Here is a 14,761-nt window from a genome sequence, read left to right as displayed (position 1 = left end):
ATGCTGACCATGCATCCACAGATATGTATATATAGTTCGCAATATGTGCCTATGGTTTGCATACATGTCGCACTCGCAATAATTGGAATACATGTAACAATCTGTGTTACAACAGTACCGTGAATTGGCGTCTATCGATGTCACTCGGTCAATAGATCTCCGCGTTCTACATATAACGCTAATTTTGCAAATTAATTAATCGAGTGATTGATATATAAATTTTCTAGATATACACAACAAATTATTACATAATGTATTACATTTCCGATCGTTGTAAAATTATTGAAATGAAGAGTTTTTTTTTTTGTAACACACACTTTTATCTATTATTCATAAAAGGTTTTCATCTCTCCAATATTTCACACTGAAATATTAAAGAATATCTGTATCCAATCGTTATTTATAACAAAAGCACAATCGCAATCTTTTAGTTATTTTTCATCACATCTGAAGATTTTTCCCATCATTCGTTACGTTCATAAATTAAATTATTCGGTTTCAACGAATGAAGGAAATCCTTATAATAATCTTCTTACGTCATATTTTCTTTTATTTCTTTTCCAGGTGCGAATACATTTATCAAAATCTCAGATAAGCTATCGTAATTTTACTCCGTGATAAATATCAGTACACGTGTACAAAGATAATGAATGAGATTCCACGTGTATCGTGATTGCTTTTGATTGCGCAGAAACGTCACGAATGAAAGATTAGATGTAGGATTAGACGGAATGCCAAACTTTAATGCTTGATCAAATGTGGTTAAAACTTGCATTACTCTAATATTAATATGAATTAGAGTAATGTAAATTTTAACTAAGTTTTAAGTAATGCTAATGCATTTATGAAACAAACCATATTGAGTTTGGAATTATGTGAACTTTAACGTTTGTTATCGAGAAATTCAAAAGTGTGAATAAATCAGACATTATCTATTGACAAGTACTTTGGTGACTAAAGTGACAAATCTCAGATCTACATCATTTAATATATATATATATATATATATATATATATATATATATATATATATATATATACATACACATACACATAATTTAAATTATATTCTATACAGTTAAATGAGAGATACTCAACAGTTCTTGAAAATTCTATTTCCACTTTATAAATTAATAACACACTTTTTCTTAAATTTGATAAAAGAATGAATTTTAATCGTTAAAATATCCATCAAAATTTACGTCATCTTAACAAATTAATATATCATATTAATTGTAATTTTGCATGTGCTGTATTATTGATTTATTTAAGTACTCAATCAAAATTTTTTTTGACATTCTAATGATAGATATGCAAAATATGAAATATGTAGCAAACTTAATTACAATGTTCCGTAACATTATTACGAAGCAATATCATCGCTATATATTCGTGTTAATTGATATAATAAAGTAGATACATACATTTACTATCGTTTCTATCCATTTTATCATTAATCTTCATATTTCCATTCTCATATACTGTATACTCTTTACTTGGAAGTTTAGCAATCAGCGATTAAGGAAGCTGTTTAATAACTTATACATCATGAGAAAGGTTGAACTTTACGCGATTATAAATAGATAGAAAATAAAGATTAAAATTCGGATATTACACATATATAGAATTGGAGAGATTCAACATGTTCAGGAAAAAGAACACATATGCTCTTTCTTCGCATTTATTGCTCTACAATATATCTTTACATCCGAATCCAAACCGTATTTATAAAATCATCTTCGACTATTCTATCCTCTTTTCTTACTCTGTTTTAACATATTTCGTTCATTTATACAACACAGTATCGATTCACAGTAAACATCTCCAGAGCGAAAATGCAAAAGTGTACTTCACAAACGACAAAGGACACATAAAAAACGATGATACTAGAGAAATTGTTATGTCGATGTGTATAATATTATGAATATATGTATAAAACAAAGTAGAGTATTTATACAATTTTTCTGCATACATATGCTTCGTCATTGCATTTATTATATTATGATACATATGCATATGTTATTCAAAGTTGTCCTTTAACAATCTCAATTATAATGCAGGAAAATCTGAAAACGAAGAGACACTATATGATTATATAGACATTTATCCCAAAAACATGTCACATAAAATGGAGAATAACACTATTATACATTGAATGGTTTACAAGTTAAAAGTTTATTTATGTATTTAAAAGTTAAAAATATTACAGTACTATTCATCTCATTTATAAGAGATATTTTAACAATTAATATATTTGTATGTACAACGATTTGATAATGAAACTTCATCTTTTGATTAATGATAATTTTAAAATATTTCTCAGCAGATCACATAATTTCTTTTTAACTTACTATTAATTTTGTGAATTAAATTGCATAACAAAATAGGCCAGTTTTTTTAGATTTATTTTCTCAATTATAAAAGTTTATTTTTTTTTTAGAAATAAAAAGGACTGGCTTATCGTTGCATTATTCTTTTCTCTATATATCACTACAGTTTTGCTATTTTATTATATATATATATATATATATATATGATAATAGAAATATATGTATATATATATATTTTTTTTTGAGATAAAACTAAAAATTTAGCAATGTGCAGGCAATTCTTCGAATTGTGTACTGATAAATTTTTAGTTTTATTTCAAAATAAATATATCATCTCTCACAAAATTGCACAATCGCAATAACTGCATATGAGACATTGCGGAAATCTACATTGACGGTCACAACACATGTGTATTTAATGCTAATTAAACAAAGAAAACTTATCAATAATAAACGCATGGATATTTTTCATAAATTTAAATAATAAAGCGCACTCTCTCTCGAAACTCGGGACGCAATGTATATGATAACTTTGTTCTTTATTCATTAATTGGAATATAAAATTGATCGAATGCATAATTATTAATAATAATCTATTACAACTTTTCTTTAAAAAGTAAAATATTTTCAGAAGCTTTCATTTTTTGTATGCTTCATTCAAATGCACATTATATATACAATATTAATATATTTAGGCTTATGGCTCTCATGATTAAAGAGAGAAAATTTTTTAAATAAACCTATAAAATAAAAAAAATGTAATAAAATGTTATTTTAATATTTCTATGGTATTTTTTATATCACGGCTTTGTTGTCTCGCGATACACTATAGACACGTGATAGATTATATTAAACATATATGTCACATTTCCAATACACTATATACATCGCACATCAAAACATGCACTTAACCGAACATTCATAGGCACTTATACAAAAAACACATAATATTTCTTAATTCTTTTAACTATTACTGTTACTACACTATATGCTTTATAAAAAAACAATGATTAGAATAAAATAGTACGTTTCTTCCTTGTACGAGATTACACAATTAATTTTGTGACAAAAATATTGTATATAGTTCCTTTCTTTTTATAATTAGATAAATTGTAATATAGAAGAATTTGAAATTGTAATGTAAATGCTATATATATATATGATGTAGACATTTATGTGTCATAATTATTGATAAACTTTCTACAAAACTAAATTATCACAAAATAATTTACATGCCAATATAATTGGAACATACTCGAGTATATATAAATTGCTAAATTAATCACTGTCGCATATATCTGACTTTAAATTTCTGTCCACAATAAATAGATTTTTCTTATAGACATTTTGCATTATATCTTAAATCTTTTGCACATTAGTTAAATTTCAAACATTTTTAAAAAAGTTCCGTTTAAGAAAACATCATCTTTCTAAGTGTTAAGACATATTTTCTAAGAGATCTATCATCCTAATATACATACCAGTAAAAATTTCAATATTGCTCTTATGTGCGTCAATGCATATTAAATAAAAGATATATAGATCATACGTAACATATCAAAGAAGTGAATGGATAAATTGGATAAGTATGTAAATAGGTAGGTAATTCTATTTAACTTTTTTATGAGCGACATTATACTAGACTAACGGTTTCTGCATATCGTCCAAATGTTTTCTTAAATATGTGATGAAGTCAATTAGACTAGTGGACATGGCCCTATCTACAACTGTTTGTGGTATCCAGCCTTTAAGATTTGTATTTAAAATCCAAGTGAAACGGCATTTAGTAATGGCATCTTCACCGGACAATTCTTCTGTTGCGAAACAACTTATACCGTTTTCGCCCCTTAAAAAATATTTAAAATAACAATTTTAACTCTCTTATTCTTTTTATACATAAGAACATATAATTTCTTTCTTTCAAGTCTCTCTCACCTGGTCATGTTTGGACGTATCTGAACTAATGCCGTAGGGACAGATATACCACTGTTAATATAATAATCGCCGCATTTCTTACGATGCCTCAAGGTTACGAAATCTCGCGCTGTGATAAGTCCACCACCATAAGAACTTGTTGCTTGATAAACGATATCCGTGTTTTCATCGATAGTCTTAGAATGAATAATTGTTATTAATATCAATAAAATATTACAACAGAAAGAGAATGTAAAAAATTACCTGTAATTTTATCGATTCTGTCACAAGTTTATTCCATAAAGGAAATTCCTCGAAACCATCAAACAGTAAGTCTATTAATATACTAGCAGGTGCGTTGACAATGCCCTGAAATAATTAAATAGCTCTCATAATTTCATAAAATAAAAAAATTTATTGCACGCGCATGAAAAAAATTGTCTTTTATAATTTAATCATTTATTTATTTTAATTTACTTATTTATATACTTACAGTGATTCTCATGACCTTTCCATCTAATTTCCATTCTGGTGGCAGCTGCATATAGGACACTTCGTCGCCATCAGTTGTTATAGTTTCGATTTTCCATTCTTCTGATGTTAATAAACTGTGACAGTTTCGCAATGTTTTAGATGCCCTTGTTTTATATTCTTCGACCTAAAAAAAAAGAAATATTGATTTCTAATTAATGTCGCATTTAAAAATATTTAAAATTCTTTTTTTTTAATATATTAAAATATTGGAATGGAAAAATATTCGTGTCTATATTAAAATTTCAGAAATATAGCACCAATGCAATAATTATAAAAAAATATTGAATAAAATTAATTTTCCAATTTGTTATTGTATTAATGATAAATAATCCGATTTGCTGTAATCTTTTTTATTAATAATTTATACAATAGTATAATAACATAATATTTTAATATTTCAAACACATTAAAATGACAAAAATATTTACTTTTAGAATTTGCAATTTAATCTTAGAGAGTTGTAAATCATATTCAAATTATCTGTAAAATTAATGACAACAATTTGTATGATGCATATAAAGATGTATATAGCTAATAATAAGAAATATTGTGTAATATACTTGCAAGTCAGTAAAGTATTGCAATATCTCTATATAATTTTATTCTTCTTAATTATGCATGCATACCTTCAATCTTTTACATGCGATATAATTAATGCATATATATGCAATTAGACTAAAATAAGTAGAATTTCGCTATATATCCGATTAATTAAAATTTGTTGCGTTCAAATAATCTTTTTCCACAATTATACAGGGTGTCCTGTTAAAGCTTAGCAATCTCTTGTGAGCATGTAGAGCAGGTAGAAATAATCAGAGTTGGGAAGTAACGCCTTACTTGTAACGTCGTTACCGTTACAGTTACTCAAAAAGTAACGAATCGTTACAATTTCTGTTACTTTTTATATAATACAAACTTTACATAAAATTTTTTTAATACGAGATCAAATTTTTACACTAAACACTAAAAATTTTTGAACATTATTTTACCTTAAAGTAATTTGTAAATATGGTTAAAATCATTTTTTTCGCGTCTCTTCAATTTTTTTTACTTTAAAATTCTAGCACGATACGATAATTTTCATAACATCGAATTCTTGACTAATCATTGAATTATCTGTTTACTTAAATGTTTTTTACAAAATAGGAAGATATTAGAAAGAGATGCCAACAGTTTCTATGTGATACTACGTTTCACTTCTCTTATCAATCTTTAAGTTTTATTTCACGCATATGTGCACACGTATCTATAGTATATGTATATGTTACTTTCTAGTATTTTTTCACTTTGTAAAAAAACTAACTTTAAGTAAACAGATAATTCAATGTTTAATCAAGAATTCGATGTTATGTAAATTATCATATCGTGTTAGAATTTTAAAATAAAAAAAATTGAAAAGACGCGAAGAAAACGATTTTAAATATTTACAAATCTATTGAAAGTAAATTAGCAATAAGAAAATTATTTCATTTACATTTACAGAATCTAAACGTGTTTAAGAAAGCTTGTTTACACTTTTTTTCAAAAGTTTTTCTTATTTAAAATAATTTATTATTATCAAAATTATTACACACTTTATATCAATAGCGATATCACTATCAAAAAATTATAACATTTTGATTACTTTAATGTAAAATAATGTTCAAAAATTTTTAGTGTTTAGTGTAAAAATTTGATCTCGTATTAAAAAATTTTTAAATAAAGTTTGTATTGTATAAAAAAAAAGTAACGAAAATTGTAACAATTCCTCACTTTTTGAGTAACAGTAATAGTAACGAGTTACTTTTTAAAATTAGTAACGGTAATGATAACGAGTTACTTTTATAAAGTAACTTTCCCAACTCTGAAAATAATCCCATAAGTTCCTATAAAATTTTTTTCTATAATGCATTTTTACCGAGATATTTATTTCTAAAGTTTAAATTTAAGAATAATTTTTCTTAAATAATTTTTATATTACTTTGTAGATTTTAATAATATATAAGAACTTTTTTTATTAAATGAAGATCTTTAAAATAGTGTGATAGATTTTTTGACATCATTTTGGAGAGCTAGAATCGGATCACCTGTAAGTCTTATAACTTACAAAACTGTAAAGCCGGTAGGCTTTTTATTTTTAAATTATGCTTGTAAATTCTTCACATCTTTCTCTAAGAAAAAGGTATTCTTGTTTCATTGCGTGAAGAATCTAAAAATATAATTTAAAAATAAAAAAGTCTACCGGTTTTAAAGTTTGATAAGTTAAAAGACTTACCAGGTAATCCGATTCTGGCTCTCCGAAATAATGTCAAAAAAATCGATCACACTATTTTAAAGATCTTTATTTAATAATAAAAAAAGTTCTTATACATTATTAAGATCTACAAAGTAAGTTATTTAAGGGGGCATTCGAAGCTGCGGATCGAAAAAAAGTTTTCTTTTGGGGAATTTTTTCTGTCGAAACTATTGTGTCACATATTCTAAAACTTCTACATGGTATCAAACAACATTAAAACTATATTTCAGAATTTTTTCGTAGGAGAATGTTCCATAGTGTCCAAGTGACGAGCAATCTCCGAGAGGTACTTCTAAAATAAAGTTTGTTTGCGAGGACCACTCCAGTTCCGAGTAGGGTTATCTGATATGAACAAACCAAAGAAATTTAGTTAGTATATTAGTTTATCTAGTGCTTAATCGAAGCTTTTTGGAAAATTCATATTTTTCACAAAATGACGGAGATTCAAAGTCAAAATTCGAACGATTATTTTTTTGACCCCCCAAAAAAATCGTTCTATCAGTGTCTATAAAATAGAGTTTTTTGAATATTTAAAAAAGCTTTGATTAAACACTAGATAAACTAATATACTAACAAAATTTCTTTGGTTTGTTCATTTCAAATAACCCTATTCAGAGCTGGAGTGGTCACCGCAAACGAACTTTTTTTTAGAAGTGCCTTTCAGAGATTGCTAGTTACTTGAACACTATGGGACATTTTTCCACGAGAAAATTCTGAAATATAGTTTTAATGTTGTTTGATACCGTAGAAGTTTGACAATAAGTGACACAATAGTTTCGACAGAAAAAATCCCCCCCCCAAAAAAAACTTATTTTCCGACTCGCAACTGTGGGTGCCCCCTTAAGAAAAATAATTCTCAAATTTAAACTTTAGAGATAAATATCTCAGTAGAAATGCATTATAGAAAAAAATTGTATAGAAACTTATGAGATTATTTTTACCTGCTTTACATGCCCACGAGGAATTGCCCACCTTTATCGGAACACTTTCTACTTTGCTACTTTTTCTATTATTAAATTTATTTATAAGATTAATAGATTAGATTTTTCGTAAAATATGTAGTAATAATATTGATATAAACAGAAAAATTTATACTTTATCGTCTGCTGTTGATTTTATCCAATTTTCTTTTATGTTCCAGTTATTCTTTGACTTGGGTAAATACTTCAACACATCACCGAGAAAGAAAGGACGTATGATCGTGCTCATGATGATATGTATGTTGAATATATTAAAAATTAAAAACATAATATAACGCACAATTAAGAGAAGTCGTTTACAGCTTAAAGTTCAACACATAAATGACAAAATATGCAAGAACGAGCCAGTAATAAGTCAATCAACCACTGATAACGTTTTTTTGCGACTTCTCCTACCAAATTTTTTTTTGCTATTTCTTACTTTTTAAGAGATTATTATGGACAATAGATTAATATATAGAAAAATAGACGATATTGATTGATTATATTTTTATACATATAATAACGTTAATACTCGGCATATGTTTCTAGAATTTAGAGCGCTAACTAAATTTACTTGAATTTTATGTAATAAATATCAACACAAACATAAACACAAAAAAGGTATTTTTCTCACCTATCTACCATCTCTTTAGGACGGTAAAGAGGAGATATAGAATTTTCAAAAATAAGAATCCATTTCTTGGTAAAATACACCAAGTAGAATATGTGTTCCGTGCACATTTCAATTTTCGCGGAAGGAATTAATTTCTAAAAAAATTTACGCATTAACATCTGCGTATAGCTCTTATTCGTCAAGTTGACTTGTTTGTAAATTTTAGGAGCGTTATATATATATATATATATATATATATATATATATATATATATATATAACGCTCCTAAAATTTACAAACAAGTCAACTTGACGAATAAGAGCTATATATATATATATATATATATATTCAAAATATAAATACAAAATTTTGTAGTTCTAGTTTAGACAAAAATTTAATTGCTACAGAAGAAACAAAAGGCGTAAAGAGCTAAGCAATTTTTACATTAAACTGTAATTTAATATTTTAATTTGAACAAATAATATCTCTTGTTATAAACAAAACCATGAGATGTACAAAAAATGAAAATTTTTCGTGATGATGTACAATTAATGAGTATTTAGTGGCGGACGTTTCGGCTTGATTTTTCGAGCCATCTTCAGCGCATGTTATATAGACACAGTATAAACAACACAAGATTACAATAAAAGTTAAATACAGAGTCAAATTAACAGTCTAGGAGTAAAAACTTTTTTGAGGTCTATCGTAATAATAGGTTCTTAGTATCGTTATTCTCTCAAATGTTCCTTACTAATTATTTAGTTGGGAGGAATGTTACGTATGGTATTTTTTCATTATTATATTGCAGTATTGATGATAAAATATGAAGATTTTCTTAATCAGCGTAACAAGAGAATGTGATGTAATCCGGATGGTCATCTTGACGATGTGACGGTAGAAGAATAAATTTATTCTTCAACCGTATTTATTTAGCGCTCTAAATTCTAGAAAGATATGCCGAGTATTAACCATCTTATTATATGTATAAAAATATAATCAGTCAATGTTAAGTCTATTTTTCTATATCCATAATAATCTTTTAAAAAATAAGAGATAATCCATAATCTCTTAAAAAATAAGAGAGCAGAAAAAAAACTTGGTGGGAGAAGTGGCAAAAGAAACATTTAAGAGAATAATGAATACTAAGAATTTATTATTGCGATGGACCTCAAAAAAGTTTTTAATTCTTGACTGTTAATTTGACTCTGTATTTGACTTTTATTGTAATCTTGCGTTATATATATTATATCTATACAACATATGCTGAAGATGGCTCGAAAAGTCGAGCCGAAACGTCCACCACTAAATATCCATTAATTGTACATCACCACAAAAAATTTTCATTTTTTTTACATTTCATGATTTTATTTACAAGAGATTATTTGTTCAAATTAAAATATTAAATTAGAGTTTAATGTAAAAATTGCTTAGTTTTGTACGCCTTTTGTTTCCTCCTTATCAATTTAAAGAGAACTTTATTTTAACTGAAAAATTTAATTGTTCAATTTTGGATTATTTAACACATGTTCTGTTATCTCCTTATCTCCTCATTAGATATCGAGCAGCATACACGGGGATACTTTTAAATTCAAGTTAATGATGTTATCTTATGTTATTTGACACGTGTGGCTCTGTTATCGTCATTTTTTATCTCCTTATTATATAGATATGCATGATCGATATGCATGAATTATACACGTATTTTACATTCGTAGTATCACTCTCTTAGAGTGATAATTTAAAGTGATAATCAATTAAAGCATAACGTAAGTAGCATCACACTCTAAATTTATGCGCCTTTATGAAAAATTTTATACTAAATCAAAGTATTTATTCATCATTTTCATACATATCTTCTCTGATTCTATATCCTTATATAGACATTCACCGATGTCGTTTTGTTATTGATTTATGTTTCAAATCAATGATCAATAAATATAAAGAAAATGTAATTTCACCAACCTTATCGGGTGTAAGTTTCGCTAGAAACATAGATAACTCGCTGGATTTTGACAGCCTTCTCGAGTCTCCTTGTCTTTTGGAAATATCTTCATCATCAGAATGACTTGGGGAATCCACAGGTGTGAAAAACGTGCTCATGTGATCGACGTTTGCTGCGCATTGCTGTGATTCCGTAATGACATTTTGTAATAGAGGAGTTCTTTCTGTATCCGAAAAATCTGTAAATTACAGGAATTTGCTGAAATCTTTTTATGCTTTTAAATTAATGTGCGAAATTATGATTAAATTGTAATAATTTCTCTCTCGACTTTTTACTTCATTGTGCTATGTATTGGCTGATTTTTTAATAAAATATTAGTTCATAAATAAATTTTCAACTTCACTAAATTGTTACTCTTTATATTTTATTATTTATTGATTAAAATTTAGATTAAAAAATAAATAGAAAAATTAAATCGTTAAGAGAAGCTTACTTCGAATCCAATTTCTTGCTTGAGTTTCCTGAGGTATCACACGAAAATCAAAGAACCAAGCCTCTGCCCAGGATAACACAAAAGATGTTAAGATTAGTAGAACTTGGAATACTGGTTGATTAGCTGACGTCCACTGAAAAATATGATATATGAATTAAGTTGAGAAAGTTGATAATAAAGGTAATACATAGATATTTCAGGAATATTTACATCAAAAAGAAAAACTTTTGCAATTAAAAAGGCACATGTTGTGGCAGTTGATATCTGTAAAAAACAAAATCCCAAATTATTGCTCACATCACAAATCTATTAAAAACAATATTAGATAAAGAATATGAGAATGGTTGGGAAGATATTCTGATTTTTAAATTTTATTTTTGTTATTTAAGTCAAATTTCTTTTATTTTTACTGTTTAAGTCATTAAATTTTTTTTTTGCAGGAAAGTTTGATTGAAATAAATATACTTACAGCTACAATGATCCAGTGATTGAGATGCAGTAGCGCATAAAAGAGCAACAAGACGGTGAACCTGCAAATTGCTGCCATCTGAGAAGATGAAATCCGTAAATCTCTGCTCCCAATAAATAATGAAAAATTATGATGAACTGAATGTCACTATCGTCATCCAGTTAATTAAATTCATTGACGACAGAATATATTACTTACCACAATGTCGAACAAAGATGTCTTTATATGATAGTGTATCACCTGATTTACAAAAGCTGTATTTAAACTTTCGCCTGCAATCTGTAAATATAACAGAATGATTGTAAATTTTATTAAAATCTCTTAAGAACAGTCTTTAAATAATTTATTTAATTAAATATTCAGTAATTAAAGAAAACAGAAAAGTTTGACGATGCATAAAATTGTAATAGAAAGAGAAAGATTAACTAAAAGACAAATGAAAAATAAAACTAGAAACTTTTTATAAAAGATTGCATAAATAAAGACGTAAAATGCGCGAGAATAAAAAGAGAATATTATTTCCAGATGTTAAAATAAAAATGTTGAGTTAAAAAAGAAATCTCTACTTAATAAGTGATAGCAAGCAAGTCACATACATTATACCAAAATGTTACATTCTGGCAAAATCAATATTTCAATCTATAATGATTAAACATGAATAATGTTTTGAATACGATCGAGTTACAACATACCATTGTGCAAATAAGCCACATGAGAAATGTAAGAAGAAGATCGAAGGTGACGAAGAGGCAGAAGAAACGTCTGACGTTGGACATTCTGTCGTTGTGTCGCGCTCCTGCGATCAGATCTTCGCTGAAGACGATATCCGGCGTCCGTGTCATACTATGCTGGGTAACTGAACTTCTTTGGGAGTTGATGGAACCGCTTAGTATGGCCTCAGCGGCCATCCTAATTTGTCTCTCATCTTCCGCCATCCCTCTGATACACCTTTGATATCGTCGTCGTCGTCGTAACGTCGACCTTTAGGGTAAAAAATAAAATGATTTATATGTATTAATATTAATATATGTATTGGTCGCAATAATAATATGTTTCTTCTTTTTAATTGCTTTCGTTTTATATTTTGCATCTTTACTGTTTTCTCTTCCAGAATCTATTTCATTTCAAATGCAGAAAATGCGTCGCTAAAAGAAACTTAAAAATAATAGCGCAACTACCATGTTCTCTAAGAAGACGAGCAAGTTCTGTAAAAATATGCTGAAGATGTGGATATACTAGATTGTGTAGCATGTATTTCACCGACATCTAATGAATAAATTTTTTTTCGCGTTTTTATAAATGCTACGTGTAGAGCATACATTTATAGGATTGCGTGCATGAATAAATGATGATATAAGATGTATTTTCTTGTGCAAGAAACAGTATTAGAAATCCGTTGTTTTGTTATAAGAAACTTTTTTTATATGAATGTAATCTTCTCAAATGTATCAAACAACGTTTTTTTCTTATATATATAAAATACTGGAAGAAATATCAAAGAAATATTCTGAAAAAAAAAACAATATTTCTTATTCTCGTTATAAATTCGTTGCAATTATTAACTATTATAATTTCCAGATAAATGAACAATAGAAAAATTGTATGTTGAATATTTATGACATGAAAATATAAATAAAATTTACATTATCACAAGAAATTACAATAAAAAGTCTGTTACAATTTTTTATACATGTGCAAGTATAAAAATATAATAAGTAAAGGATATCTTTTCTTTTATAAAAAAAATATGCACATTTTTCCTTATGAGCTTGAACGACAATCTTATCTTTTATCCATTTTGAACAAATTCATTATTCTTATTGCCAAATAATAAACAAATATATTAAAAAATTTTTGGTATTACTGTTTATATAAATATTTATATCTGCACACATCAAATAGATCTATCCTCTCAATTCAGAATTTTATATTTTATATCAAATTCATACAGATAATGTTATATACACATTAGTTGCGATAGAGGTATACTTCTACTGTATTATATGATAGTTGTAATGTTTAATTTTCTACTGAATGAGTCTTCTTACATTTGAAATAAATATTTGCTTATTAAAATGCAATTTAACAGTAATTAAACATTACATATAAATTTGCTTAAAATTTAATCTAATTAGAATTTAAATTATAATGTTAAAAATTTATAATTATTATGTGTTAAAAAATTATGTTTCTTTCTTTTATACATTGAATCTGTAAATCTGGATTATTTGTTAAAATATGTCTTTCATAAATCTTTAATCTTTGCATGTCGGATCTATAAATTTTCTATAAAATCTTTATCCTTTTGTTTGATTGATTTTTAAGTTTTCTTAATCTCAAAATATAACTATTTCATATGGAAAATTTAAATATTTAGTTATTACACACACATAAAATAATGGGATAACTAAGAACTAAGTGAATTATCATCCTACTACATAAAAGATAAATTGTCATTAGTCTTATATATATGTGCATGTATGTGTGTGTACATATACACATGTATGTTATACAACACAACTCCAACAAACATCTTCACAATTGAAATTAATGATAACATATCGCAATAGCAGATTAAAGCGAAATACATTGCTTATGAGAGATATGTGACTCTTTTTTCTATTGTAATATAGTATAACAACTAAAAGATATTTAACTTATAAAAGACAGCATTAAATGAAAAATATTAATTATAGATTTTGTATAAGTGCTTTATCGATTTGTCGATTGATTCGCTTGTAATTCGAGTTCTCAGTTTATTTTTAGAAATTTTTTATCTTTATTTTCTTGTACGGGTGTGTCTTTTTCGTTTTATTGTATTATCAACACACACATTAAATCCTGATAACTGTAAAAATTATCTCTTAATGAAGAAGAACCTACATTATAAAACAGATATAAAACTTATGTAATATATAATATATTTTATATATCAAATCTTTTTAATATAAATTGGCTGAAAAAAATTAAGGACGAATATTGCGTTCGGACCGATACGTCGACATTGCAAATTGTTAATTCGACATCCTAACCTCAAAATCCTGTATACAGTTGTTTACTTTCAAGTTTACTTCGTCGAGCGATGCAGGCAGAGGAAATTCAAAGCTCGATGAAGGAGCAAATCTCGCACATTTTTACCGTACAAAGAGGAGCACATATTTACGTCAAACCAACCATGTGAAGATAAAAGCACCACTGTATCGCGTACCGATTATTTTCGCGCTTTTG

The 14,761-nt window shown here is 26.8% G+C and overlaps 1 protein-coding gene and 1 long non-coding RNA gene across 2 annotated transcripts; one reads left to right on the top strand and one right to left on the bottom strand.

Moving 5' to 3' along the window:
• Positions 1 to 1,239: 1,239 nt before the first annotated feature.
• Start1 (Steroidogenic acute regulatory protein-like) lies at positions 1,240 to 12,468 on the bottom strand. Its single transcript, XM_072896033.1, has 10 exons — positions 12,226 to 12,468; positions 11,732 to 11,812; positions 11,534 to 11,611; positions 11,275 to 11,328; positions 11,065 to 11,197; positions 10,592 to 10,809; positions 4,738 to 4,902; positions 4,509 to 4,613; positions 4,266 to 4,441; positions 1,240 to 4,176 (listed from the first exon to the last, which is right to left on the bottom strand). The coding sequence occupies exons 1-10, from the start codon at positions 12,466 to 12,468 to the stop codon at positions 3,969 to 3,971; spliced, it is 1,461 nt and encodes a 486-aa protein (XP_072752134.1). The 3' UTR covers positions 1,240 to 3,968.
• LOC140667785 (uncharacterized) lies at positions 10,103 to 12,931 on the top strand. The gene is made up of 4 exons (XR_012047073.1): positions 10,103 to 10,395; positions 10,510 to 11,244; positions 11,505 to 12,521; positions 12,645 to 12,931. It is a non-coding gene; the product is annotated as an uncharacterized lncRNA (long non-coding RNA).
• Positions 12,932 to 14,761: the final 1,830 nt, after the last annotated feature.

The sequence above is a fragment of the Anoplolepis gracilipes genome, chromosome 7, assembly GCF_047496725.1.
Source record: "Anoplolepis gracilipes chromosome 7, ASM4749672v1, whole genome shotgun sequence".
Lineage (NCBI taxonomy): Eukaryota > Metazoa > Arthropoda > Insecta > Hymenoptera > Formicidae > Anoplolepis > Anoplolepis gracilipes.
This window is presented reverse-complemented; position numbering and strand designations above follow the sequence as displayed.